At 39.6% G+C, this 27164-nt stretch overlaps 1 protein-coding gene across 2 annotated transcripts in view; it reads right to left on the bottom strand.

Annotated features, from left to right (window-relative positions):
* Positions 1-27164, bottom strand: part of MGAT5B (alpha-1,6-mannosylglycoprotein 6-beta-N-acetylglucosaminyltransferase B) — a 309533-nt gene that overhangs the window by 43054 nt on the left and 239315 nt on the right. The window contains exons 9-12 of one of the 2 annotated variants that reach the window (XM_015820789.1): positions 19303-19434; positions 14761-14894; positions 2549-2679; positions 713-718 (exon numbers count right to left, since the gene is read on the bottom strand). In XM_015820789.1, the coding sequence (XP_015676275.1) occupies positions 713-718; positions 2549-2679; positions 14761-14894; positions 19303-19434 (403 nt within the window). The remainder of the gene's footprint in view (positions 1-712; positions 719-2548; positions 2680-14760; positions 14895-19302; positions 19435-27164) is intronic. The other variant, XM_015820790.1, reaches the window with a different exon arrangement.

Here is a 27164-nt window from a genome sequence, read left to right on the forward strand (position 1 = left end):
AGTAAAAATATGTGTTGCATATTTGGTTGGAGTCATAAATATGGTGGGAAGAGAGAAAGAACTTTCTCCAAAGAAGTCCGCAGTTTCTGTTTGTGGACGATGCTCTTCACTGCCCACTTAATAGAGCTTTTTGCCACCTAGAGATTTCAGTAAGGAGCAAATGCAGGCTGAGCCATAACTGATTTCTCCAATTGTGGAGGGGCCAGATTTGCAGGAAGAAAATGTCTCTGCCAGAGCGTGTGTGGATAAAAAACCCCTTTCTTTTAAAAATTCACTACGCACACTTTGATTTTGCCTAGGGAAGAAATAATTGTTTTCTCTGAAAAATGGAACAGTAGTCACAGGAGGGAAGATAACCCTTTTCATAGATATGCAAAGTAGACACCAGCAGCAAATGAGAGGAAGCAACATGAAGAAAAAGACAACTTGCCATGTCCGTGTCCTTTATAAAGAATGTATGCGTGTTGAGCAAATGCCATTTGTACCAAAGCAATCAGAACAAAATGATTTGTCTTGCTAAAAAAAACAAGATGAATGTTACTTTAAAGAATTATCCAAAATCTCACTTTGCAATAATTCGTATTAAAATAAATTTTGAAAATGGTTACTTAAATGCATATAATCTACATATGAAAAGCATTAAAGCATTATTTGTTCTGCTATAATATATTAAACATAAATCTAGTTTAAAATGATTTGTGACTTACTGTACCTGTAACTGGAAATCCATGTTGGCGCAGAGAGAGAAGCAAGAAGAGGCAAAATTGACTTCCTGTGTATGAAAGACAACAAACTAAAATGCTCCAAGATGGTGAAATACAAGTTATATGACCATGTAAAGCGCTTTGGTGGATCAGAACAGTCATCCATCAAATCTAGCTTCCCCCAGCCTGGTGGTCACCAAATAAGCTGAATTTATAGTCAGCCCATAGCAAATTCTTCTTCGTTCTTGAAAAGGCCAGCAACATAGCTGTCACCACTCTTCCCCTGGAAAAATAGTCTCCAAATACAAAACAGAACCAATTCTATGAATGTTTTAGATCAGGGGTCCCCAACCCTCGGTCCATGGACCAGAACCGATCCGCAGCATGCCAGCAATGGTCCACACAAACAAGCAAAGCCCCATCTGTGGAATGCAGGCAGCACACAAAACCACGCACTCTCCGGTCCATGGAAAAACCTTTCTCCACGGAACCGGTCCCTGGTGCTCCAAAGGTTAGGGACCTCTGTTTTAGATGACTTATGTTTGAAGAGGTCAGCTTGAATGATCAAATGTGGAACGTAGAACCCTTAAAGGTTGTGATTAGCTCAGAATCTGATCTCAGCTTATAGCATTAATGCTGGAATTCATGACCTAAATACTTGCTATGGTCAGTTGACCTGTGTGACTTGTCTTCCTGCAGGAAAATTAAAATACTTTGATGTCATAAACAAACAAATAAAGCAAGCAAGCTTTGATTGCCAGTCTGTTTCCTCAACATATGAGTTTTGCATCCAGGAGTCAGACCAATCATGGCTTCTTTCCCTCAGTTGTACTATCCACCCCATACTGCACAACCAACTATTTGAAGGAGCTGATCCCCAGTATAGTATTTGGTTGAAGGATTCTAGGAAAATCTCTGGGCTGCAGACTCAGAATCCTGTCCTTCTATTGAAACTTCACATGAAATTAACACCAGATACAGTTTTTTAACAGTCAATTTAGGGTTGTCTTGGAATGCCAATTTTTCTCCTCCTGGGCAAATTTCTCATTGAATGTCAGCATGACTTAAAACTGCAGCCTGCTTTCCTATGACATTCATAAACATCCCTGGGCCATTATTAACATTAAGTAGTGCAAAGAATAAAAATTAAGATAAACAAAGATTAAGGTCTGGACGGTCACAAAATCAATCTAATAGTTATAATTTTCCCAGGCTAAATATAAAACTCCAAGACCTTAACAAAGAGTGAGACCATGCCACTGGGTTTGGTATGAAAAAAGAAACCCATGTATTCTGCACCCATAATTGGGCAGAATTAGCATGCAAGATGTGATGTCTGAAGATGGGATTCCCTAGAAAGAGATTCCCAAACTCTGCAAGACTGCAACGCTTAAAATGACAATGACATTTGGGTGGTTCTCCCCCCCACCCCCCCACCCCAGTAAAACAAATGATTTCACTGGTGTAGTGTTGAGCTGGACATAAATATATCATTCTTACTCATTAATACCACAGAGGTTTTCAGGTTTGGTTTAGCAATTGCCCTCCAATGTAAAATCAGGAACAAAAATCAGAGCCAATTTTCACCTTGCCACTTCTTTATCTCTGGAAGCTGGATCAGGCTGGGAAAAATGTGTACATTCACTCTGTAGGCTGAACGCCAATTTGAGGAGATAAAGGCTACATTCCTTATTTCACGAGACCCTTATAGACAATGCACCTCAAAGACATAAATGGCATTTCAAACAGTGGTGAGGGATTAATGAGTTTCATCATTACTGGGAAAGTTTCATTTTTTATACTGTATGGTTGGGATGAAATGCTTATGTATGTATGTAACCCACCTTCCAAATGCTGGCTTCCTTCCCATAGACAACTGCCATATTGTTGGCCTTGTTGGATTTAATAAACTGCTTCTCAGTCCCATTGAGCTCTTCTGACACAAACCCCATGAAAGAATTATCCGGTGTATGAGCTGTGGAGGAATAATATAATATGTCATTGTAACCATGGAAATCTTCATATCTCTCTCCTGAATAATACAATCTACCCCACCCCCAATGAAATAGCATTCCATTTCATTGGAAGAGTGTATGCTTTGTAGAGACTATATTGAATTTTGGGCTCACCCTAGATCAGGAGTGTTCAACTTGGCAACGTGTGAAGGCCTGTGGACATGGGCCTGGCTGGGGAATTCTGGGTGTTGCAGTCCATAGGTCTTAATGTTGCCAAAGTTGGACATCCATGCCCTAGAGTTTCTACACTTTTTTGCAAACTTTATGTATCATACCCTGAAACATGGGATCATCATTATCATTAGAGCTGGAAGGGACCTTGGAGGTCTTCTAGTCTTGCTCAAGCAGGAGACCCTATACCATTTCAGGCAAATGTCTGTCCAATCTCTTCTGAAAATCTTCCAGTGATGGAGCACCCACTACCCCTGAAGGGAAGCCATTCCACTGGTTGATTTTTCTCACTCTCAGGAAATTTCTCCTTAGTTCTAGATTGATCCATTCTATCCACCAGTCCTCTGGTTATCCACATGAGAGGTGCTTTGTTAGTTTAGAAATCAAATAAACTTCTTTTAAAAATGAATTCACTGATACGTTTCATACCTCTCTTACCTGATATTTTAAATTCTGTAATGGAATATCCAATTTTGTTTTAATTCTTTTTGTTCATTACAAAATATGACAGCCACAGTAGTTGAATGAGCTGTCTGAAGAAGGATAGATAATTTTTAAAACCAAAACATAAGTCCTGAAAAAATGTTACTTTTATATAACAATTTATTTTGGCTCATAATTAGCACTTGGTACAACAACTGTTTTAAAATACAAGTCTAAACTTGGCTGGCTATACTAATTCTTATTATTGTTTTGGAAAGTTCTCAAAGCTTTAATGACTTGGGCACACTTGGTGACTTGTATGGATACTGAAGTTGTATTTTTCCACAATTCAAATGTTTGTATAATTGAACTGTTTTAGAACTGAATTGTGTTGCGGGATGAATTCAGCAAACTGCATAGTTATAAGATCAATTCAATCTCTGGTTCCATGAGTAAAGATGCATCTAAAGTAAAAATATGATCAAATACATAATAGTAATTTCTTAAGACCAAGAATTATCTACTACCGATTCTGTTCTTGAATCAGTGATTCATCAGATTTCCATGAACAGCCTGTAATTATTGGGAGAAAATAAAGAGGAAATAGAAGAAAGTGTAAGAATACTAGCTTTAGAGAAAAAGGAAGAATGATAGGGTACATTTAATTTCCAGTGCATTTTGTAGACTGTGTGCCAAAATATCACATGTTACTGAATTCAGATTTCTATCTGCTCTAACTAGTATATTCAACATAAGGAATCATAGAAACTGTAGTCCATTAATATTTGGAGACCTATAGGCTGCTCATTCCTACGAGTATATATATAAATTACATTTTCACAACTTGGTTTGTGAGATTAGGAACAAAAGGCAACTGGACTTTCATTGTTTTTCCTTGAAGACGTTTCCATGAAGAACTGAGGAAGCTTCTTGGATGAGAAATGAAACATCTTCAAGGAAAAACCAAGGAAGTCCGGTTGCCTTCTGAAAAAGCACCTTTGGGACAACCATGACCTGGATGACTGAGAATCTCCATAGACATACATATAGCCTGTTCACACTACTAACAGAATATTAGAGCTGGACAGAACACAGAATCCTTACTGACCCATTTCCAGAGGAGCAATCCAGAGTCACTCCAAAACAAGGCCTAGAAATAACTCTTTTGTCTTCTTCTCAGTCAGGACAATTTGCTGTAGCCACATTTGCAAGTGGCTGCAAAATAAAATTGAGAAATCTCTGTACACTTTCCAATGTTGCTGAGCATTGGCCAGGTTTGCAGGCACTTCTGGTATTCAGCAACATCTGGAAAGCAACAAGCCCCCTCCTCTGTTTCATCAACTATAAATGCCGTGGTCACTAATTCTTATTTTGAAAATCAAAAGAATCATTATGCTAAATGTACCCATATTTTTATTCCATTATTTTGTCTACACATTTTTACCGCCACTGATGTCGAGTTTGGCTTTACTTTGACTGCTTCTTGACAAGAAAAAGGAGCACCAACCAGTATCTTACTTGGTCTGCTTGCTTTCCCAGCATGTTATCAAACTCAACAAAGAACTCATTCTTATCCCCTTGTGCATGCCATATTTCTTTTAAGAGATGGCAGGAAAGATCCACTGCTTCCTTTGCAGGTATTCAAATATGTGCTGGAGTCAATCATACAAGAATGGCCTTTCTGAATAGTAGTTAACAATACCTGATATTTTTATTAGAAATCACACTTTGTTTACTTAGAGATAATTCTTAATTATTTGATATAATCTTCCCATGAGCATATCCCTGACATAATATTACAAACATGAAAAATGTTATGAGATGATTACTGCTAAATGTCACCCTTAGCCAATATATATTATTAGAGGAATTAGGATAGTGAGAGTTTTGGACAGATTGGGAGGACAGGAGTTAAAATTTACTCTTGTTCACTGAGCAAGGGCACCCAAGGGTCAAAAGAGACAAAATGGGGACAGTGACCAAACCTCTACCCTTTGTTTATGTGTATTGCATGTGGCCACCCTTTAATTGGGTGGTCCTGGGCTCATCTTCTCTCTCAGCCTAATCTGCATGATACATTTTATGAGGATAAAAAGGGATACAATGAAAACCTGTGCTCTTTGCTAAAAGTATATCATAAAGCATCTATATATGATAAAAACTCTTGTGTCTGTAACTTTAACTGGGCAAAAGGGCAACAATTTTTTTTTAAATAATATTTTTATTGATTTTTTTTTAAATTAAACAACAAATAGTACAGATATGATGAATTTACGTACACAAGCAAAAAAGGTAATCCTACTCAATATATTTTCGAGGATGCTCGGCAGTCCCCGCCTTGCATCCACCCTCATTCACTTTCCTCTTCCTTCCTCCCCCTATACCCACAACCTCTCCTCTTTCCTCCTCCTTTCTACCTCCTACATCCCATCTCCCTTCTCAACCACCTCACCAAATGCAGTTTGGGGTACCAGTAAAAGGGCAACAATTTTTGAACCAAGATATTGGTTCTAATTTATAGAATCCATCCAAAATCCAGGAGCCATGACTACTGTGGGATTAAAATCTGGAAGATTTGTGGTTGCTTCAGTGCTGCCATGCAGCTGCCCAGATGGTCAGTATCCGGGTCCTGTTCTAGCACTCCAGAGACCAGGTAGACCAGCCTCTTCTTTGGCAGATGGAGATCAGGTAGACTCATCTCACCCTAGCCCTCTGGAGGCCAGGTAGACCAGTCCTACCATGAGCTGCTGGAGGGTAGTTAGCCACAGGGAAGCTGTCAAAAAGTTGGAAGTTGATGTCACTGCCACTGCTTTTTTTTTTTTGCCTTTGTTCTCTGTTTAGGTAAGAAAATATCTCTGAAACAATGACCCAACTGGTCACAGGTTGACTACTGACAAATAAAATAGTAACACTAGATAAATCTGTCCTAAGTAGAGCTAAACTGAGAATGGCATATTATCAGTGGAGAATCCACAGACATGTCTAGCAGACGTTAAAGCTAACAAATATGACAAAGAAATCCATGTTGACTTTAAGAGTTTGCTTATGAAGCTATGGATCAGTTCATCTCACTGAAGAAAACTTTTCGTTTCTAACTAATACATTGCTGATGCTCACCACACTTTGATTTCCAGGGATCTGGCGACAATGAAGTTACCCATCCCTAACTAAAACTAGAGCTACAATTTTTGGGCCACACATAGCTGGCCTCCTTCCAGGACACCTGCCTGCTTCTAACAATGATTTCTGGTTGTTGTCATTCCCCCACCCCGCAGCTCATTTCTCTTTCACCTTCCAGCCAGAACTGTGTATTTTCCCACCAGCCTCTTCTGATACTTTATCTCATCCTCAGGGAATTCTGGGGCAGATTCTGTGCCATAGAATATATCAAAGGAGGGGGCATAAGAAACCTAACATGATGCCAATCTATAAAAGCTCATTGGTTTCATTTCTTATTTGATCCTTAGATTGTTTTGACCACAACATCACATCCCTCTGTTACTGCTTCAGTTGGTTTCTAGCTAGGTGACAAATGATTAGTTACTTTGGCAGCTCCCAAGTGGGAGGGAGAGAGAGAGAGAGAGAGAGAGAGAGAGAGAGAGAGAGAGAGAGAGAGAGAGAGAGAGAGAGAGACTTGCGTGGGAATCATGTAGTGTCAGTTAAAACTCTTTCACCCAGACTATGATGAGGAAAAAGGCAGATGCTAGGGTAGCCTGAAAACATAATTATCAGAACAGTGGGAGTGGGTAGTTAAAAACTAAAGTGAAAGCTAATTAAAATGGCAGGCCCCATTAAGCCAGCTTATCCTTGGGGTATCATTGTCAAGGTTAAGGTCAGGTTGAATCAGCAAATTTGCCTATTTGAAGCCCTTGGGAAATCAGTACAGAGGTGCACAAGTGGCAGAATATCTTAACAAAACAAGAGGTATCCCAGGGAAAATGGTATTTTTAGTTTCTCTATCCATGGTCCCTTTGGGACGTTTCCATTTTTCACAGCTTCAGCTTTCTTCCCTAGTTTCTAGAACTGAATGTCAATCAGTCGATCTGATGCAAATTATGGGTTTAAAAATGTGATCAGATCTGGGCTGCCACAAAATCAGGACAGTCCCTAGATGACAGCAAAATATTAGAATTATATGCATATTTTTACTGCTATCATGGGATCATCTGTGCAGCCCAGATCTGGTCCCCTGGTTCAATCAATAAGCCAAACCGTGGTGAAAAAAAGCATCTGGCCCATCACAGATTGATTACCTGGCCAGGTAATGATATCAGTAATTGATTGCTCAATCACCGAGCTTGTCTTAGAGCAAATAAATGTTTTTATTTTTTTATTTTTTTTTATTAAAAGTTTTATGAAGATTACAGTATAAACCCCCATACCCACCCCAAAACCCCTCCCTCCCCCTCCCCCACTTCCTAGAGCTGAACACAGGGTTACAAATATAATAATCAAAATCTATCTAGCATTAACCAACTATTAAAATAACCTAGTCCATAATGCNCATTAAAATAAACTATTAATAATAACAATACTCTAGAGTTTACTCATAACCCAAATGAAACTTTTTAGTCCCATATTTATTCTGAATATAATCTATCCATCTTCTCCAGACCGAGATGTATCTTTCTTGTGATTGATCCTTCAAATAAGTGGAAATTTTAGCCATTTCTGCTAAATTTGACACTTTAAGCGTCCATTCTCTATAGTGGACGAGCAAATAATGTTTTGAAGATGCAACTTTGTTGCAACAAGAAGGACGTGCACGCTAAAAGAGCTCAAATAATACATTTTTCTTTCCTTTATATACCATATGTCCATTCCTCAAAAAGCAGAAATAAGGGAGAGGCTTGGAGAACACAGGTCTGGCACACATTCTGGGGCAGACAAAGGTAGCTCTGAGGCTTACAGAATAGGTGATTCTCAACTCCAGGAAAAAAGACCAAGAGGGGTTCTTTGAGAAACTTGAACACGCCCAAAGAGCAACAAATTGTTCCAAAAAGAGCTACTTTTTTTTTCTATCAGAGACCTTCGTATGTTGCCTACTCTTCTCTCAATCTCCATGACCTTCGCAGAAAAGGACAGAATGTAATGGAGCAACTCTCCATCACCTATTTCTTGCTGGCTTATCTCTGATGAACCCCGTTTGAAGCACTTCAGTTGAAGATCCCCCAGGCTGACTCAGTCAGCTTCAAGTTGGTGGAAAAGGGAAGAATTACTCCCAAAGAATGTAAAAACTGAACAGGTCTTTTTTTTTTCCTTTCAGGTAAATTGTTCATTGCTTGAGAGGGATTAATACTACATTGAATAGTGTTTGGATAGCGATCCATGCTTCATATAACTAGTCAATAAGCAAAGTTCAGTATTCTGGACCAGCTGGAGGATCCCAACACATGTCAAAAGGGACTTCAGACAGAACATAGTGGAGGAGATTTATGTTTGCCTTCTTCACATAAGCTTCTTGGAGATTTCCACTCTGGAAATTAGGAAGGTTCTTATCCTGTTACCTCACACCTAAAAACAGCTGTTCATGGTAACCACAATGAATATAAAAATGACTTACGAAACATTGTCATGAACTGTTTAGGATGGAGGTTCCAATAGCCCCAGTTTGTTCGATATCCATGCAGAGTGGCATATTCCTCATGATTGTATGCAGGTTCAGTCCCAAAAGTATCAATTACTCGAACACGGCATCTGTGTAAGAGAATAAGGGGGGAAACACCATAGCAGTGACATCTTTGAAAGTCATGCTGCCTACTGCTTAAGTAGAAGTGTCCTTTTATGGAATTTGGGGAATCCTGTGATCGCCAATGAATAGTTACAAACCTCTTGCACCAGGGACCTGTTTATTTGTTTGCTTGGTTGTTATATGTATATCCTGCTTTTTGTTCAAAGGCTGCACTTACTATTTCTGCTTTCCATTGGTCCTCACAATAGCAACTGACAGCTGGCAGAAAGAAAGTGGGGCAAATGCACCTGGTGAATTTCCATGGTTGGGGAATACCCAAACCTGGATCTCTGCAATGCCAATCCAGCACCTTAATCACTATAACATACTAGCTCAACATTAGACCTGTGTCCAAGAATAGCTTTAACAGTCAGGCACTGAGAAAATGCATTGTCGGAAATGGAAGAATGGGCCCCCAGTGCCCTGCACAACTTCTCTTAGCAGTAGCAATAGCCCTTAGACTCTACGGTGCTTTACCACACTCTCTGAGTGGTTTACAAATGTCAGCATATTGTCCCCCAACAATCTGGGTCCTCATTTTACCCACCCCGGAAGGATGGAAGGCTGAGTCAACCTTGAACTGGTCAGGATCGAACTCGTGGGCATTGGGCATTCTAACCATTGTGCCACCACGATCTCTTCCTTTCCATTTTAGATGATGTATGTGACCTACATGCAAACTGGTTTTCGACTTGAGTTTAATGCTCTTTCAGAAAAGTGCTAGCCTCTGTGTCATAAGCCCAAGAGACGGATTATATGTAATGAGCACTTCTGTACCAGTGATTTCTCACTCAGGATACTCGAAAGATGGCTAAATCCTGCGTCTTAGGCACCCATTTACACTCATCTCCACCTCAGCAACTGTTACAGAGAGCAGTTAGGTTCAGCCCTCAGAGTAGTACATTTTATGCCAGCATGCTTTTCCATTGGCTCAATGAATGGAGGAATGAATGGGTGGGATATTGTAATGTGATCTACTTAGGATCTGTTCTTGAAGATAGTGATCTACATGTTATTAGGAAAAGCTGATATTGTAACAACAAGATTATGAGACTGGCATTGGCTTGTTTCTGGGTGCAATTCAAGGAGTTTTAATATTTAAAATCTTGCATCTGGGGGGCCTGGTTATCTACCAGACCAGTTCACTCTGAAGAGAATCCATCTGCCTGAAGTATATCTACCCAGAAGGTTTACTGTGAATCCTCACCAACCATGAGTGGCAATGAGAAGAAGCCTGGAAGTTAGCATTTTCTGAGATGTCCCCTTTCTGTGAAATGCCCCAGATCTGCCCTCTGAACTCCTGGTGCTCAGGAAGCTACTGAAAACTTGGGTTTTCCAATAAAAATTAGAAATACGTAATCTGGTATAAAATAGCCCAAACGCTTTATGATTATGGGATTGAATTGTTCCAGTTTGAATGATTATGTTACATTTGGATGCTTTTCGTATATGCTTATTATATTATTTATAGATATTTTGTATTTTGTGGCTTGTGAGTTGCTTAGAATTGAGTTAATGGAACTAGCAACAAACAAACGTTAATGCAGACAATGGAGAAGCTCTAAGACTCCCTCTCTCTTTTTTTGAGAAACATGTTCATGAATATTTTAAAAATGTGCTTTAGAACAGAGCTTGCAAAATGAAGCATAACATGCGAGAAAGACAACAGGAGCCACTAGACTTCATGGAGCTTTTACTATTAAAACTTGCCACTCCATTAATCTACAGTCAACTCCATGTATATCTTGCACAGAAAAGCTTGTGTAGTGAACAATATCAGTCTGTAAACAGCCTCTGCAACCACCTATTTCTTCAGAGAAGAAAGACAGCTGTTGGATCCAAAGAAGGTGTAAAACAAAGGGCAGTGAAGAGAAAAGATCTCAAGCAAATACCTCCCCAAAATAAAGCACGAAGAACCCTGCAACCCCAAATCTGTTCTAGTGACAAACTTCAATTCCCATTGGATACATTACAAAATCAAAATGTTATAATTATGTACATTGGATGCTAGTTTGAACCACAGAAGCTAGCCTGCTTTATCTGTGTATGACCTGTATTTCTGTGTGTTTTTCTTCAATCTTCTCAATCTATTTCATAACTACATAACCTCTAGCCCCCTGGATTAATATTGTATCCTCCCAAACAGCCTTAGGATGGATGGGATTTTTTTTCCCTGTTAGGGAACTGGAAGGTACATTTAAGGATCATTATTAGTGTCTTTCTCCATTAAAATTCACCATTCAACCTCTCCCCCTAAACAAAATGTGAATCAGGAATTTGATTGTACCCATTCTACTGATGTTTGAATTCATCAACCCAAGTACCCCGGTGTTGGACAGGGCACCTCTCTCTCTCTCTCTCTCTCAATTAAATCACTGCATGAATTCTAATGTGTTTTAAAATAAGGCTATTTTCAAAAATCCGATTTCATTTGTAGTTGCACAGGAATTCTGTTTTCTCTATCTGTACATTGCCCTTTTGGTTCTACAGTATTTCCCAATCAAAGATGGGTGTATAATGTTAATATTATGCAGAGAGTCATTCTGGAAGCAAGCAACCCACTCTATGCATAGAGGAGGAAAAAAGAGATGGAGTCTTCTCATTGTTTTTACCCTTCTTCTGGGCTCCCCCCTGCATGGAATATCTAAGGATGAGCCTTCCCACTGCCTGCTATAGGCTAGCACCCTATAGGCTGTATAGGCACTAGAGGGGAGGAGCTTACTTTCTTGTCCCTCCCCAGTTCTCACACACTGTTGGACATTCTCAAGCCAATCAAAGAAGCTCAGGATTGGGAGAGGAAGAGAGCAAGATCTGAAAATACAGCAAATATGAATCAAGCATCAGATTCCCAACTCTGTTCTTTTGGTAAGGTAAAACACACAAGGAAAATTGATTTATAACAATCTGATACTTTTGAACAAAAATCATGAAGGATAGTGGGGGTGGTGTGGGGCATGGGAGAAGAAAAAGGTACTATTAGTGCTAAATGAAATCACAAAATTTTGCTAGCAAATAATCCGGCAAGAGACAGGGAGTTAGGTCATTTTGCTTTGTTTTCCCCCTACTTTTAGTACCGGGAAGAAGGGCAAAATAAAGATGACTTTGTCCCTTTAACCGCCACTTTTTCTCTCTTTTGTGATGTTTACAGGACACATTCACAGAAGGCTGATCCGTTAGTTCCCCTGCTGTCTTCACACATTGAACACCCAAACTCTTGCCTCCTCCCTGGAAAGCCTGATAATGATGATGATGATGATGATGATGATGATTTATTTTATGAGAACAATATATAGCTTTGCTCTTTTGCCATTGTAAGCACAACATAATATGTGACAACGGCAGCTGGAAAACAGAAGGGAGGCTATTGAGTGTGCAGTTGACCAGCTGTCACAGTCATGGAGATAATCAAGATGTGGAAGTGGAAGTGTAAATCTTAAGGATGTGTTGGAGATGTACTTCTCCCTGCTTGATAGGAGAAAGAAAGGCTAAATGTTCGAGCGATTTTCAGTTTCAGTCCCATTCTGAATTTGGAATAATGCTCTTCTCTAGGATGGGGAACAAGAAACATTTCCCAGAAATCTTAGAATTGTTTCTGGATTTAGTCTCAAGATATCTATGATCCCATATATGGATGAAACATGACTTTGGAAGAAGGCTTGGAGGGGAAAATATTAAGCAGATTTTTTCCCTTTTAACCCATTATCAAATTCAGTTTCCAAGAATTTGCATTAAAATTCTGATGCTGTAAAGAATTTCTCAGCTGACCAAAATGCAGTCAAGTGACTCTCTCTCTCTTTGTGTGTGTGTGTGTGTGTGTGTGTGTGTGTGTGTGTGTGCATGTGTGACCATTGGAACTTTGAAACTGATTCGTAAATAGCTCTGGGGAAGTTGACTGTAATCTCAGACAGTCACTAAATTTAAGCATGGACTATCTATATTTATGATTACAAGGACTTTAAGCATGGACTATCTACCTTTATGATTACAGGGATTTTATGCAGCTTCATTCAAAAATCAGTTTTCAGTCATTTACAAAAGTGGTGTGCTATAAATTGTACCGTGTATTTATTTATTTATTATGAAATGTACTTGCTGCCCATCTCCTATCCCACAGCTCTGGGTGGCTTACAACATATTACATTATAGCAACAACTTCACAGAAATAAAAATGTAATCACAACTACATTCTTAGAAGAAATGCCCATATAAATTCTGGGTCTATCCATCCTCAATATCAATCCCAGAATGCTTGCTTTAAAAAATAAGCCTTCACTGCTTAAATTAGCAATAAGGATGCTGATCTTATTTCTACNTAGAGCAAATAAATGTTTTTATTTTTTTATTTTTTTTTATTAAAAGTTTTATGAAGATTACAGTATAAACCCCCATACCCACCCCAAAACCCCTCCCTCCCCCTCCCCCACTTCCTAGAGCTGAACACAGGGTTACAAATATAATAATCAAAATCTATCTAGCATTAACCAACTATTAAAATAACCTAGTCCATAATGCACTTTAACTCCCCTTTAACACAAATTTAAACAAATTAAAATTAAACACAATAATAAACATATTCATAACCTAAATATTAAACAATACAATACTAATATTAAAAGTAATAATAATATCATATACCGTAATTAAAACTAACAAAAATTCCATTAAAATAAACTATTAATAATAACAATACTCTAGAGTTTACTCATAACCCAAATGAAACTTTTTAGTCCCATATTTATTCTGAATATAATCTATCCATCTTCTCCAGACCGAGATGTATCTTTCTTGTGATTGATCCTTCAAATAAGTGGAAATTTTAGCCATTTCTGCTAAATTTGACACTTTAAGCGTCCATTTTCTATAGTGGACGAGCAAATAATGTTTTGAAGATGCAACTTTGCTGCAACAAGAAGGACGTGCACGCTAAAAGAGCTCAAATAATACATTTTTCTTTCCTTTATATACCATATGTCCATTCCTCAAAAAGCAGAAATAAGGGAGAGGCTTGGAGAACACAGGTCTGGCACACATTCTGGGGCAGACAAAGGTAGCTCTGAGGCTTACAGAATAGGTGATTCTCAACTCCAGGAAAAAAGACCAAGAGGGGTTCTTTGAGAAACTTGAACACGTCCCAAAAGCAACAAATTGTTCCAAAAAGAGCTACTTTTTTTTCTATCAGAGACCTTCGTATGTTGCCTACTCTTCTCTCAATCTCCATGACCTTCGCAGAAAAGGACAGAATGTAATGGAGCAACTCTCCAGCACTTATTTCTTGCTGGCTTATCTCTGATGAACCCTGTTTAAAGCACTTCAGTTGAAGATCCCCCAGGCTGACTCAGTCAGCTTCAAGTTGGTGGAAAAGGGAAGAATTACTCCCAAAGAATGTAAAAATTGAACAGGTCTTTTTTTCCCCTTTCAGGTAAATTGTTCATTGCTTGAGAGGGATTAATACTACATTGAATCGTGTTTGGATAGCGATCCATGCTTCATATAACTAGTCAATAAGCAAAGTTCAGTATTCTGGACCAGCTGGAGGATCCCAACACATGTCAAAAGGGACTTCAGACAGAACATAGTGGAGGAGATTTATGTTTGCCTTCTTCACATAAGCTTCTTGGAGATTTCCACTCTGGAAATTAGGAAGGTTCTTATCCTGTTACCTCACACCTAAAAACAGCTGTTCATGGTAACCACAATGAATATAAAAATGACTTACGAAACATTGTCATGAACTGTTTAGGATGGAGGTTCCAATAGCCCCAGTTTGTTCGATATCCATGCAGTGTGGCATATTCCTCATGATTGTATGCAGGTTCAGTCCCAAAAGTATCAATTACTCGAACACGGCATCTGTGTAAAAGAATAAGGGGAGAAACACCATAGCAGTGATATCTTTGAAAGTCATGCTGCCTACTGCTTAAGTGGAAGTGTCCTTTTATGGAATTTGGGGAATCTTGTGATCGCCAATGAATAGTTACAAACCTCTTGCACCAGGGACCTGTTTATTTGTTTGCTTGGTTGTTATATGTATATCCTGCTTTTGGTTCAAAGGCTGCACTTACTATTTCTGCTTTCCATTGGTCCTCACAATAGCAACTGACAGCTGGCAGAAAGAAAGTGGGGCAAATGCACCTGGTGAATTTCCATGGTTGGGGAATACCCAAACCTGGATCTCTGCAGTGCCAATCCAGCACCTTAATCACTATAACATACTAGCTCAACATTAGACCTGTGTCCAAGAATAGCTTTAACAGTCAGGCACTGAGGAAATTCATTGTCGGAAATGGAAGAATGGGCCCCCAGTGCCCTGCACAACTTCTCTTAGCAGTAGCAATAGCCCTTAGACTCTACGGTGCTTTACCACACTCTCTGAGTGGTTTACAAATGTCAGCATATTGCCCCCCAACAATCTGGGTCCTCATTTTACCCACCCCGGAAGGATGGAAGGCTGAGTCAACCTTGAACTGGTCAGGATCGAACTCGTGGGCATTGGGCATTCTAACCATTGTGCCACCACGATCTCTTCCTTTCCATTTTAGATGATGTATGTGACCTACATGAAAACTGGTTTTCGACTTGAGTTTAATGCTCTTTCAAAAAAGTGCTAGCCTCTGTGTCATAAGCCCAAGAGACGGATTATATGTAATGAGCACTTCTGTACCAGTGATTTCTCACTCAGGATACTCGAAAGATGGCTAAATCCTGCGTCTTAGGCACCCATTTACACTCATCTCCACCTCAGCAACTGTTACAGAGAGCAGTTAGGTTCAGTCCTCAGAGTAGTACATTTTATGCCAGCATGCTTTTCCATTGGCTCAATGAATGGAGGAATGAATGGGTGGGATATTGTAATGTGATCTACTTAGGATCTGTTCTTGAAGATAGTGATCTACATGTTATTAGGAAAAGCCGATATTGTAACAACAAGATTATGAGACTGGCATTGGCTTGTTTCTGGGTGCAATTCAAGGAGTTTTAATATTTAAAATCTTGCATCTGGGGGGCCTGGTTATCTACCAGACCAGTTCACTCTGAAGAGAATCCATCTGCCTGAAGTATATCTACCCAGAAGATTTACTGTGAATCCTCACCAACCATGAGTGGCAATGAGAAGAAGCCTGGAAGTTAGCATTTTCTGAGATGTCCCCCTTCTGTGAAATGCCCCAGATCTGCCCTCTGAACTCCTGGTGCTCAGGAAGTTACTCAAAACTTGGGTTTTCCAATAAGAATTAGAAATACGTAATCTGGTACAAAATAGCCCAGACGCTTTATGATTATGGGATTGAATTGTTCCAGTTTGAATGATTATGTTACATTAGGATGCTTTTCGTATATGCTTATTATATTATTTATAGATATTTTGTATTTTGTGGCTTGTGAGTTGCTTAGAATTGAGTTAATGGAACTAGCAACAAACAAACGTTAATGCAGACAAAGGAGAAGCTCTAAGACTCCCTCTCTCTTTTTTTGAGAAACATGTTCATGAATATTTAAAAAATGTGCTTTAGAACAGAGCTTGCAAAATGAAGCATAACATGCGAGAAAGACAACAGGAGCCACTAGACTTCATGGAGCTTTTACTATTAAAACTTGCCACTCCATTAATCTACAGTCAACTCCATGTATATCTTGCACAGAAAAGCTTGTGTAGTGAACAATATCAGTCTGTAAACAGCCTCTGCAACCACCTATTTCTTCAGAGAAGAAAGACAGCTGTTGGATCCAAAGAAGGTGTAAAACAAAGGGCAGTGAAGAGAAAAGATCTCAAGCAAATACCTCCCCAAAATAAAGCACGAAGAACCCTGCAACCCCAAATCTGTTCTAGTGACAAACTTCAATTCCCATTGGAGTACATTACAAAATCAAAATGTTATAATTATGTACAGTGGATGCTAGTTTGAACCACAGAAGCTAGCCTGCTTTATCTGTTTATGACCTATATTTCTGTGTGTTTTTCTTCAATCTTCTCAATCTATTTCATAACTACATAACCTCTAGCCCCCTGGATTAATATTGTATCCTCCCAAACAGCCTTAGGATGGATGGGATTTTTTTTCCCTGTTAGGGAACTGGAAGGTACATTTAAGGATCATTATTAGTGTCTTTCTCCATTAAAATTCACCATTCAACCTCTCCCCCTAAACAAAATGTGAATCAGGAATTTGATTGTACCCATTCTACTGATGTTTGAATTCATCAACCCAAGTACCCCAGTATTGGACAGGGCATCTCTCTCTCAATTAAATCACTGCATGAATTCTAATGTGTTTTAAAATAAGGCTATTTTCAAAAATCCGATTTCATTTGTAGTTGCACAGGAATTCTGTTTTCTCTATCTGTACATTGCCCTTTTGGTTCTACAGTATTTCCCAATCAAAGATGGGTGTATAATGTTAATATTATGAAGAGAGTCATTCTGGAAGCAAGCAACCCACTCTATGCATAGAGGAGGAAAAAAGAGATGGAGTCTTCTCATGGTTTTTACCCTTCTTCTGGGCTCCCCCCTGCGTGGAATATCTAAGGATGAGCCTTCCCACTGCCTGCTATAGGCTAGCACCCTATAGGCTGTATAGGCACTGTTGGACACACTGTTGGACATTCTCAAGCCAATCAAAAGAGCTTGGGATTGGGAGAGGAAGAGAGCAAGATCTGAAAATACAGCAAATATGAATCAAGCATCAGATTCCCAACTCTGTTCTTTTGGTAAGGTAAAACACACAAGGAAAATTGATTTATAACAATCTGATACTTTTGAACAAAAATCATGAAGGATAGTGGGGGTCGTGTGGGGCATGGGAGAAGAAAAAGGTACTACTAGTGCTAAATGAAATCACAAAATTTTGCTAGCAAATAATCTGGCAAGAGACAGGGAGTTAGGTCATTTTGCTTTGTTTACCCCCTACTTTTAGTACCGGGAAGAAGGGCAAAATAAAGATGACTTTGTCCCTTTAACCGCCACTTTTTCTCTCTTTTGTGATGTTTACAGGACACATTCACAGAAGGCTGATCCGTTAGTTCCCCCTGCTGTCTTCACACATTGAACACCCAAACTCTTGCCTCCTCCCTGGAAAGCCTGATGATGATGATGATGATGATTTATTTTATGAGAACAATATATAGCTTTGCTCTTTTGCCATTGTAAGCACAACATAATATGTGACAATGGCAGCTGGAAAACAGAAGGGAGGCTATTGAGTGTGCAGTTGACCAGCTGTCACAGTCATGGATATAATCAAGATGTGGAAGTGGAAGTGTAAATCTTAAGGATGTGTTGGAGATGTACTTCTCCCTGCTTGATAGGAGAAAGAAAGGCTAAATGTTCGAGCGATTTTCAGTTTCAGTCCCATTCTGAATTTGGAATAATGCTCTTCTCTAGGATGGGGAACAAGAAACGTTTCCCAGAAATCTTAGAATTGTTTCTGGATTTAGTCTCAAGATATCTATGATCCCATATATGGATGAAACATGACTTTGGAAGAAGGCTTGGAGGGGAAAATATTAAGCAGATTTTTTCCCTTTTAACCCATTATCAAATTCAGTTTCCAAGAATTTGCATTAAAATTCTGATGCTGTAAAGAATTTCTCAGCTGACCAAAATGCAGTCAAGTGACTCTCTCTCTCTCTCTCTGTGTGTGTGTGTGTGTGTGTGTGTGTGTGTGTGCGTGTGTGACCATTGGAACTTTGAAACTGATTGGTAAATAGCTCTGGGGAAGTTGTCTTTAATCTCAGACAGTCACTAAACTTAAGCATGGACTATCTATATTTATGATTACAAGGACTTTAAGCATGGACTATCTACCTTTATGATCACAGGGATTTTATGCAGCTTCATTCAAAAATCAGTTTTCAGTCATTTACAAGAGTGGTATACTATAAATTGTACCATGTATTTATTTATTTATTATGAAATGTACTTGCTGCCCATCTCCTATCCCACGGCTCTGGGTGGCTTACAACATATTACATTATAGCAACAACTTCACAGAAATAAAAATGTAATCACAACTACATTCTTAGAAGAAATGCCCATATAAATTCTGGGTCTATCCATCCTCAATATCAATCCCAGAATGCTTGCTTTAAAAAATAAGCCTTCACTGCTTAAATTAGCAATAAGGATGCTGATCTTATTTCTACAGGAAACTGATTCCATAGTAGTAAACCTGTACATCTGTCAGCCAGTTCTATCATGATCTCTTCCACCAGAGATGTTGCAAAACAGGGTCAGGAGATGGCAGAAAATAGCCCCGGTTCTCACCTGTATTTTTTAAAGGAGAGGCCCATATGCTGCTTCATCTGCTGCAGTCCATGGTAGTCCGTATAAATGAGATCAAAGGGCAGAGGAACCATCAAGGGACAATTACCTCGACCAGGTGGCACTCCTAAGTTACTGGAAAGAATAAAGGGATGAGTTGCATTTGTGCACAGAGGAAAAGAAACAGGACAATCTGTTCAGAAGAATTAACACTGTGAAACCATTTGGGAAATGATTACTATTCTCCGTAGGCTGAGTTCACACAACCCAGCTAGGTTAGTTTGTGATTCAGTAAGTTATAGGAACCCAGCCACTGACTGAGCATATTGTGTGAACCAAGCCACAACATTAAACTGTGAAAAACAGTGGTTTCCTGAACAAGAATTCAAGGTTGGAAGTGCAATACAAACATGGCCACAGTGAAATAACTAAGGGAGAGATTCTAAGTTGACCCATCAATTTCCAAGAAAGAACCAACAACCCCACAATACCCGAAAAGCTTAATTCAAAACATGTTCACTGAGAATTCAGTGGGGCTGCCTCCCAATTAATTGCTTATATATGATTGTAGCCAGATTTATTGCCTAGGTGTTTTTGGAGAGTAGGTCACAGACTCCCGGAGGTGCATAAGGCAATGGATGAGGGTCACAAGACTTCTATGCAAAAATCTATCAGACCTGACCCTATGCAGAGGGGACTATGAAAGAGAAGAGAGGAGAAAAGAGAAGGAAAGAAGATGGGCTCTATAATTTCAGGGAAGCTGAGTTGGCAGAGAGAGTGCCAAAAAGAATTGACAGCTTGCCTGTGTTTTGCAACCTGTAGCCTTTTAAGTGAACCTGGTTTAAGGGAAAAAAGCACATTTTTCATTCTTTCTTTTTTGGTCACCCTCTGACTTCCAGCTTTCAGAAAGAGTTTACTGTACGGAAAAATAAAAAAGATCACGCGTCCCATTAGAATATGTTTTTACATTTTATTGGGTTTGGTTTGGTTTTATTTTAGGTATGGTTCTAGCATTCTCTTATCTGATATGTAAAACTTAATTATTAAATGCTGTATATTTCTTGTCTTAACACCAATGAAGTCAGTTATATTCACCTCTCCATCCATGATCAGCTCATAGTATTAGGGGGGTAGCCCAGTGGTGGGATTCAAATATGTGAACAACCGGTTCTCTGTATGGATGCCGCTTCTGGAAGCCTATTCTGGCCCTGGGCAACAAAAAATTAGCTACCGGTTCTGCCGAAGTGGTGTGAACCGGCTGAATCCCACCACTGGGGTAGCCTAAGAACTATGGTTGTTCTCTGTCAAGCAGTGTAAAACTTTTTACTATGTAGCTCTGGCGCTCTGGCCCAGATGAGTGAAAGCTATTGTATCTGGAAGAGTTGATTTGCTGGAGAATATTAAAATGCATATCGCTAGGTAATATATCTTTGTGGCTAGTGGTTACCAGGTGGCTACCAGGGCATCACATTGTCCTGAGGCTCTGGATATTACCAGAAAATTGCAGTACTGAAGAATACTGTCAACCTTGTCACACAGAACATCTTAAGTGGCATTCAAACAGGGAGAGACTGCACCAAATTGCCCACATATAATACTATAGTGGCAGTTTTAACTGAAATGCAACTGCATCATTCTAGTAGGAAGTAGATTTACAACATAAATGGTTCCAAACTTATGCACCTGTATTGTTCTGGTGTGAACATCCACAACAAGTAATAGGATTTATAGCCAATAATGGATAAAACAATTCAGTAACAGTCTTTGATGTAATCTGGATTGTATTGCCATTTTGACCTGCTACGGAATCTTATCTTGTGTATATACTAATACACTTGTCTGATTTCTTGATAGTGTGTGGGAGATAACTGTGCTGGCTTACATGCTTGCAATGACACTATGTGCTTTTTGTTTTTTATAGAGGGCAAATTTGCTTTTCTATGGCCTTGGTTAACATTAAGGAGGCAGCCTTTATAAAAGGGTACTTACTCCTGGAAAACTTGCTCCAAAACCAAACCTGACTGATCCTTTAATTCAATGGAATTGTACAAATTACTATCATTGCACCCTACGCACCAAAGGGATGTGTAGTGAAAACAAAAACAGACCATTTTTTTATACTGAACCACAAAGCCCTCAGGAGAGACTTCCTCATCTTGACAGGTGATCTAAATGCACAGATTAATAAACTGTGGTTTGCCTGGAAGTAATTGTGAGCAAATTTGGGTCAGGTAGCATGAACAAAAATGGCTTGGACTGCTCTGCATCATTAAACTCATTGGCCATTTGCAACTGCTTATTCCAGCCAAGCCCAATCATTAATTAACTTGATAGTCACAAGCACTAAGTGGTGCATCTACATTCTATGTTTCTATTCCTGATCGGCAAACACTTTAGGTCTGCTGCTAATGATGTCCAGGTGTTGAAAGGTGCAGAAGAAGGGTCTGATCATCACCTGGTTTGATGCAAGATTAAACTGAAATTGAAAGCTATATCGCACTGCCATCTACCACCTTAACTCCTGCTGAACTTGCTACCACTTCAGCAACACTATGAAGCATTTTAGATAGAACCATATACAACAGATCTGATGCCCTGATCCCAAGGGAAGGTGATGACAATGTGGAGGAACAGTCATTTGGAATCAGAGGCATCATCAACACATCAGGAGAAATGTGGGGAGAAAGACAGCATTAAGAAATGGATAACAGGTGATACCACTGACTTGAGGAGGGAAAATGTGGTTAATCTTGCAAATCCAACAGGCAAAAAAGCTGACAAAACAAGTCTGCAAAAAGCTGAGAGTGAAAAGGAGCCTTATATGGGTGGCATAACTGCAGAAGTGCTGGCCACAGCTGGGCACTGTGACTAAGAGACATTCTTTTAAACTTTGAAAGAACTGTCGGGAAAGTCCAGTTGTCCCAGAATGAGCATTTGCATTGCAACTGGGTGAGTTGCTAAAACAACAGCCAGAAAATTGTACAATGGTGGAAGCAGCATTTTGATTTAGCCCTGAAATGTTAATCCATCAGATGCATTAGATTGGGAACTAGTTGATCCAGGACCATCCTCTAATACTGCCTATGTATCTGAGCCAAATAGAACAGAGAACAATGCAATATTAAAACACTTAAAAATGGCAAAGCTCTAGGACCTGAGCAAGTCCCCATGGAGGCAGTGAAGACAGATTGGCCTGTAATGCCTCACAGGTTATTTTCAACTATATGGAAAGAACAGGTCCTTCTTGACTGGAAACCTGTTATTGTGCTCATGCTTGAAAAGGGAAATAAATGCAATATGAAAATTATCATGGAATCAGTCCTCTCTTAACAGTTGGAATGATCCCATTGCAGATTATCAGAACATAACTGTATAGCCACTTCTTGTTTAGAGGTTACCTTCCATAACAGCTATTCAGAAATACAATAGTAATTTAAAAAAAAACATTTTCCAACCCACGTACACACTTACAGCCAAATGTTGTGCACACTGGAGTGAAGTATAGCTCTGAATGTTCTGAATGAAATGGGAACCACCAATGATTTTTGCAGACTCTCTCTCTCTCTCTCTCTCTCTCTCTCTCTCTCTCTCTCTCTCTCTCTCTCTCTCTCTCTCTCTCTCTCTCTCTCTCTCTCACACACACACACGGTTTTTTTAGTGGCCACTTCACTTCCAAACAAGGAAAGGGTATAGCGGCTAGCCAATGCAAGTATCCTCAATCTGGAAAGAGCAATCTGGCTTTAGACCAAAGCACAGCTGTATGGATCAGATTTTGACTGTCAGGCAAGTATTTGAAGTGTGTATTTGCTATGGAAAACAAACTACTGTTGTGTTTACAGAGTTCAAGAGTATCTTTGGCAGCATCGATTAAGACTCTATGTAGAAATTATGGTATCTGGCAAACCCAGCCAATCTGATGCTCTCTCAGCCTGGTTGTTTGCTTGCAGATGCTTCATTAGCCATCTAGGTGACATCACCAGTGCCAGTGAGATTATAGTTTGCTCATTTATATGCAGTAACTTGCCCTGTCAGTGTTGGTGAGGGTGTGATTTTCCCCTTGGTCATTCCTTGATTAGGATATAATAAAAGAGGAGGTGGAGCTGCTCTCTATATAAGAAATAACTACATCTCTACAGAAATAGAGCACAACAATGATGAAAACTGTCCTGAATGCATATGGGTCAATATAAAAGGGGGGGAAAATGACATTGCCATAGGTCAGTGGTGGCGAACCTATGGCACGGGTGCCAGAGGCGGCACTCAGAGCCCTCTCTGTGGGCACGCGCGCTGTCCCCCCAGTTCTAGGCCTTCAGCTGGGTTTTATAAAACCTTTTCACTTTAGGCCTCCACTGCCGTGTGCAAAAAAAAAGGTTCAATCAATGTCAATTTCAACTTCTCGCGGGGAAAAAAAAGATCTTGCAAAGTTGGAATTGATTGATTGAACATTTTAGTCCCACCCAGTCTGCTGTTACCACCGCAGCCATGCCCCCTATGGGCCACGCCCACCCAATAGGCCACACCCACCCGGCACCCAACGATGCATAAGTGGGTTTTGGGTTGCAGTTTGGGCACTCGGTCTCTAAAAGGTTCGCCATCACTGCCATAGGTGTATACTACAGGCCACCCAACTAAACACAGGAAATAGATGAACTTTTTGCTAGTCAGCTAACAAAGGTATGTAGGAAGCACATCACAATAGTAATTGGGGACTTTAACTACCCTGACATCAACTGGGAGACAAACTCTGCACCAAGTGGAAGATCAAACAGATTCCTGACAAACTTAGCAGACAACTTTGTCTCCCAAAAAGTAGAGAAGGGAACTAGGGGATTAGCCATTTTGGATCTAATCCTCACTAACAGAGATGAAATGATAGAAGGTGTTGAAGCCATAGGAACCCTGGGAGGAAGTGATCATGCAATATTGGAATTCAACATTGTGGAAGCACAAGCAATAGAACACAGTCAAACTAGAGTCTTGGACTTCAAGAGAGCTAATTTCAATAAACTTAGAGAGGGTTTGGGAAGGATTCCATGGATGAGAATCCTTCAGGGGAAAACAACTCAAGAGCCTTGGGAAATTTTGAAAAGTGAGATAATAAAGGCCCAGTATAGCACAATACCAACAAAGAGGAAAAATAACAGCTCTCAAAAGAAACCAGCATAGCTGCATAAAGAACTCTCTGATCATTTGAAAGATAAAAAGGACAAGTATAGAAAGTGGAAAGAGGGACACATAACTAAGTCAGAATATCAGCAAATAGCCCGAGCCTGCAAAGATGAAGTGAGGAAAGCTAAGGCTCAGAATGAACTAAGGCTTGCGACCAAAGTCAAAAATAACAAAAAAAGCTTCTTTCAACATGTAAAAAACAAGAAAAAAGTGAAGGAAATGATTGGTCCATTAGTGAGTGAAAGTGGCAAGAAGGTGACAAGCAACAGGGAGAAAGCAGAACTATTTAACTCGTTTTTCTCATCTGTCTTTACACAAAGGGAAAAAACAGACCAACCTATCAAAAATAGTGCCATAAAAAACAAAATAGAAATACGAGTTAAGATAAGCAAGAAAATGGTAAGTGAGCACCTGTCTAGCCTAGACGAGTTCAAATCACCAGGATCAGATGGATTACACCCCAAGGTTCTCAAGGGACTGGCAGATGTGATCTCAGAACCACTGAACTATATTTTTCAAAGATCCTGGAGAACTGGGGAACTACCAGAGGACTGGAAAAGAGCTGATGTAGTTCCCATCTTCAAAAAAGGGGGGGAAAAAGGACCCAGGAAATTACAGACCTATCAGCCTGACCTCAGTACCTGGGAAGATCCTGGAAAAGATAATCAAACAATGAATCAACGAACACCCAGAGGCAAATAAAGTCATTACTAAAAGCCAACATGGGTTTGTCAAAAATAGATCATGCCAGACAAATCTTATTGCATTCTTTGACCAAGTGACAAAATTAGTGGATGAGAGGAATGCTGTGGACATAATTTACTTGGACTTCAGTAAGGCATTTGATAAAGTACATCACAACCTACTACTTGACAAGATAGAAAAATGTGGGGTAGACAGCATCACCACCAGATGGATTCATAGCTGGCTGATCGGCTGTACTCAGCATGTGGTCCTCAATGGAACTGCATCTACATGGAGGGAAGTGTGTAGTGGGGTGCCCCAGGGCTCTGTTCTGGGCCCAGTGCTCTTCAACATCTTCATCAACGATCTGGACGAGGGGATAGATGGGGAACTCATCAAATTTGCAGACAACACCAAGCTGGCAGGAATAGCCAACACTCCAAAAGACAGGCTTAGGATACAGGAGGATCTGGGCAGACTTGAACACTGGGCGCTATCTAACAAAATGAAATTCAATGGTGAAAAAATTAAGGTTCTACATTTAGACAAGAAAAACCAAATGTACAGGTATAGTATAGGGGGTACCTTGCTCAATAGTAGTAACTGTGAGAAGGATCTCGGAGTCCTAGTGGACAATCATTTAAATATGAGCCAGCAGTATGCTGCAGCTGCCAAAAAAGCCATCACAGTGCTAGGCTGCATTAACAGAGGGATAGAATCAAGATCACGTGAAGTATTAATACCACTTTACAATGCCTTGGTAAGGCCACACTTGGAATACTGCATTCAGTTTTGGTCACGATGTAAAAAAGATGTTGAGACTCTAGAAAGAGTACAGAGAAGAGCAACAAAGATGATTAGGGGACTGTAGGCTAAAACATATAAGGAACGGTTGCTGGAATTGGGTATGTCTAGTTTAATGAAGAGAAGGACAAGGGGGGACATGATTGCAATGTTCCAATATCTCAGGGGCTGCCACAAAGAAGAGGGAGTCAAGCTATTTTCCAAAGTGCCTGAAGCAGGAAAAGAAGCAACGGGTGGAAACTAACCAAAGAGAGAAGCAACCTAGAACTAAGGAGAAACTTCCTGACAGTTAGAACAATTAACCAGTGGAACAACCTGCCTCCAGAAGCGGTGAATGCTCCAACACTGGAAGTTTTCAAGAAGAAACTGGACAGCCATTTGTCCGAAGTGGTATAGGGTTACCTGTCTGAGCAGGGGGTTAAACTTGATGACCTCCAAGGTCCCTTCCAATTTTTTTATTTATTTATTTATTTATTTATTTATTATTATTATTATTATTATTATTATTATTATTATTATTATTATTATTATTATTATTATTATTATTATTATTATTATTATTATTATTATTATTATTTTCTGCTTGATTACTTGTCTGATGTTAGTCCCTGTTTATTTAGATGTTAGCTACCAAAGAGGATATGTTCTGGTTTTTTTGTTTCCTTCTTTGCATATTTTACTGTCTCTTTCAAATGCTGTGTAAATGTGGTTTATCTCTATATGCCTATTGATGGCTGATTTGTTTGAGTGCCAAGATTCCAGGAATTCCCTAGCAGTTTTGGATTTAGTTTGGTTTAGGATCCTCACAGTTTCCCAGTTGAGACTATGATTTTGTGAGAGTAAGGATTTTTCACCATGTCTTCTGATTGCTAGTTGGTATTCATGGATACACCTTGCTAGTCTTCTGCTTGTTTGTATTACATAGTGGTTGCCACAGTACTTTACACTGTATGTGGTAGATGACTCCTGTTTTTTCTTCTTGGGATACTGGGTCTCTTGCTTTACTTAAGATATTTTAGAGGGCTTTCATTGGTTACCTAATTTAGGTGTTAACTAGTCAGATAGCAAAATGCCTGCAAGTAAACAACTAAGCTCAGAGAGAAACCAAGAACTCCAGTTTAACCCTGAGCTACTTATATTCTCTTCTACTGAAACCCTTCTGAGTCATTGCTGCCTTTTATGACAGCACTCCTTGGAATGTTACAGGC

This window comes from Protobothrops mucrosquamatus, unplaced genomic scaffold (genome assembly GCF_001527695.2).
Source record: "Protobothrops mucrosquamatus isolate PMUCROS unplaced genomic scaffold, P.Mucros_1.0 scaffold1183, whole genome shotgun sequence".
In the NCBI taxonomy this organism is placed as follows: Eukaryota; Metazoa; Chordata; class Lepidosauria; order Squamata; family Viperidae; genus Protobothrops; species Protobothrops mucrosquamatus.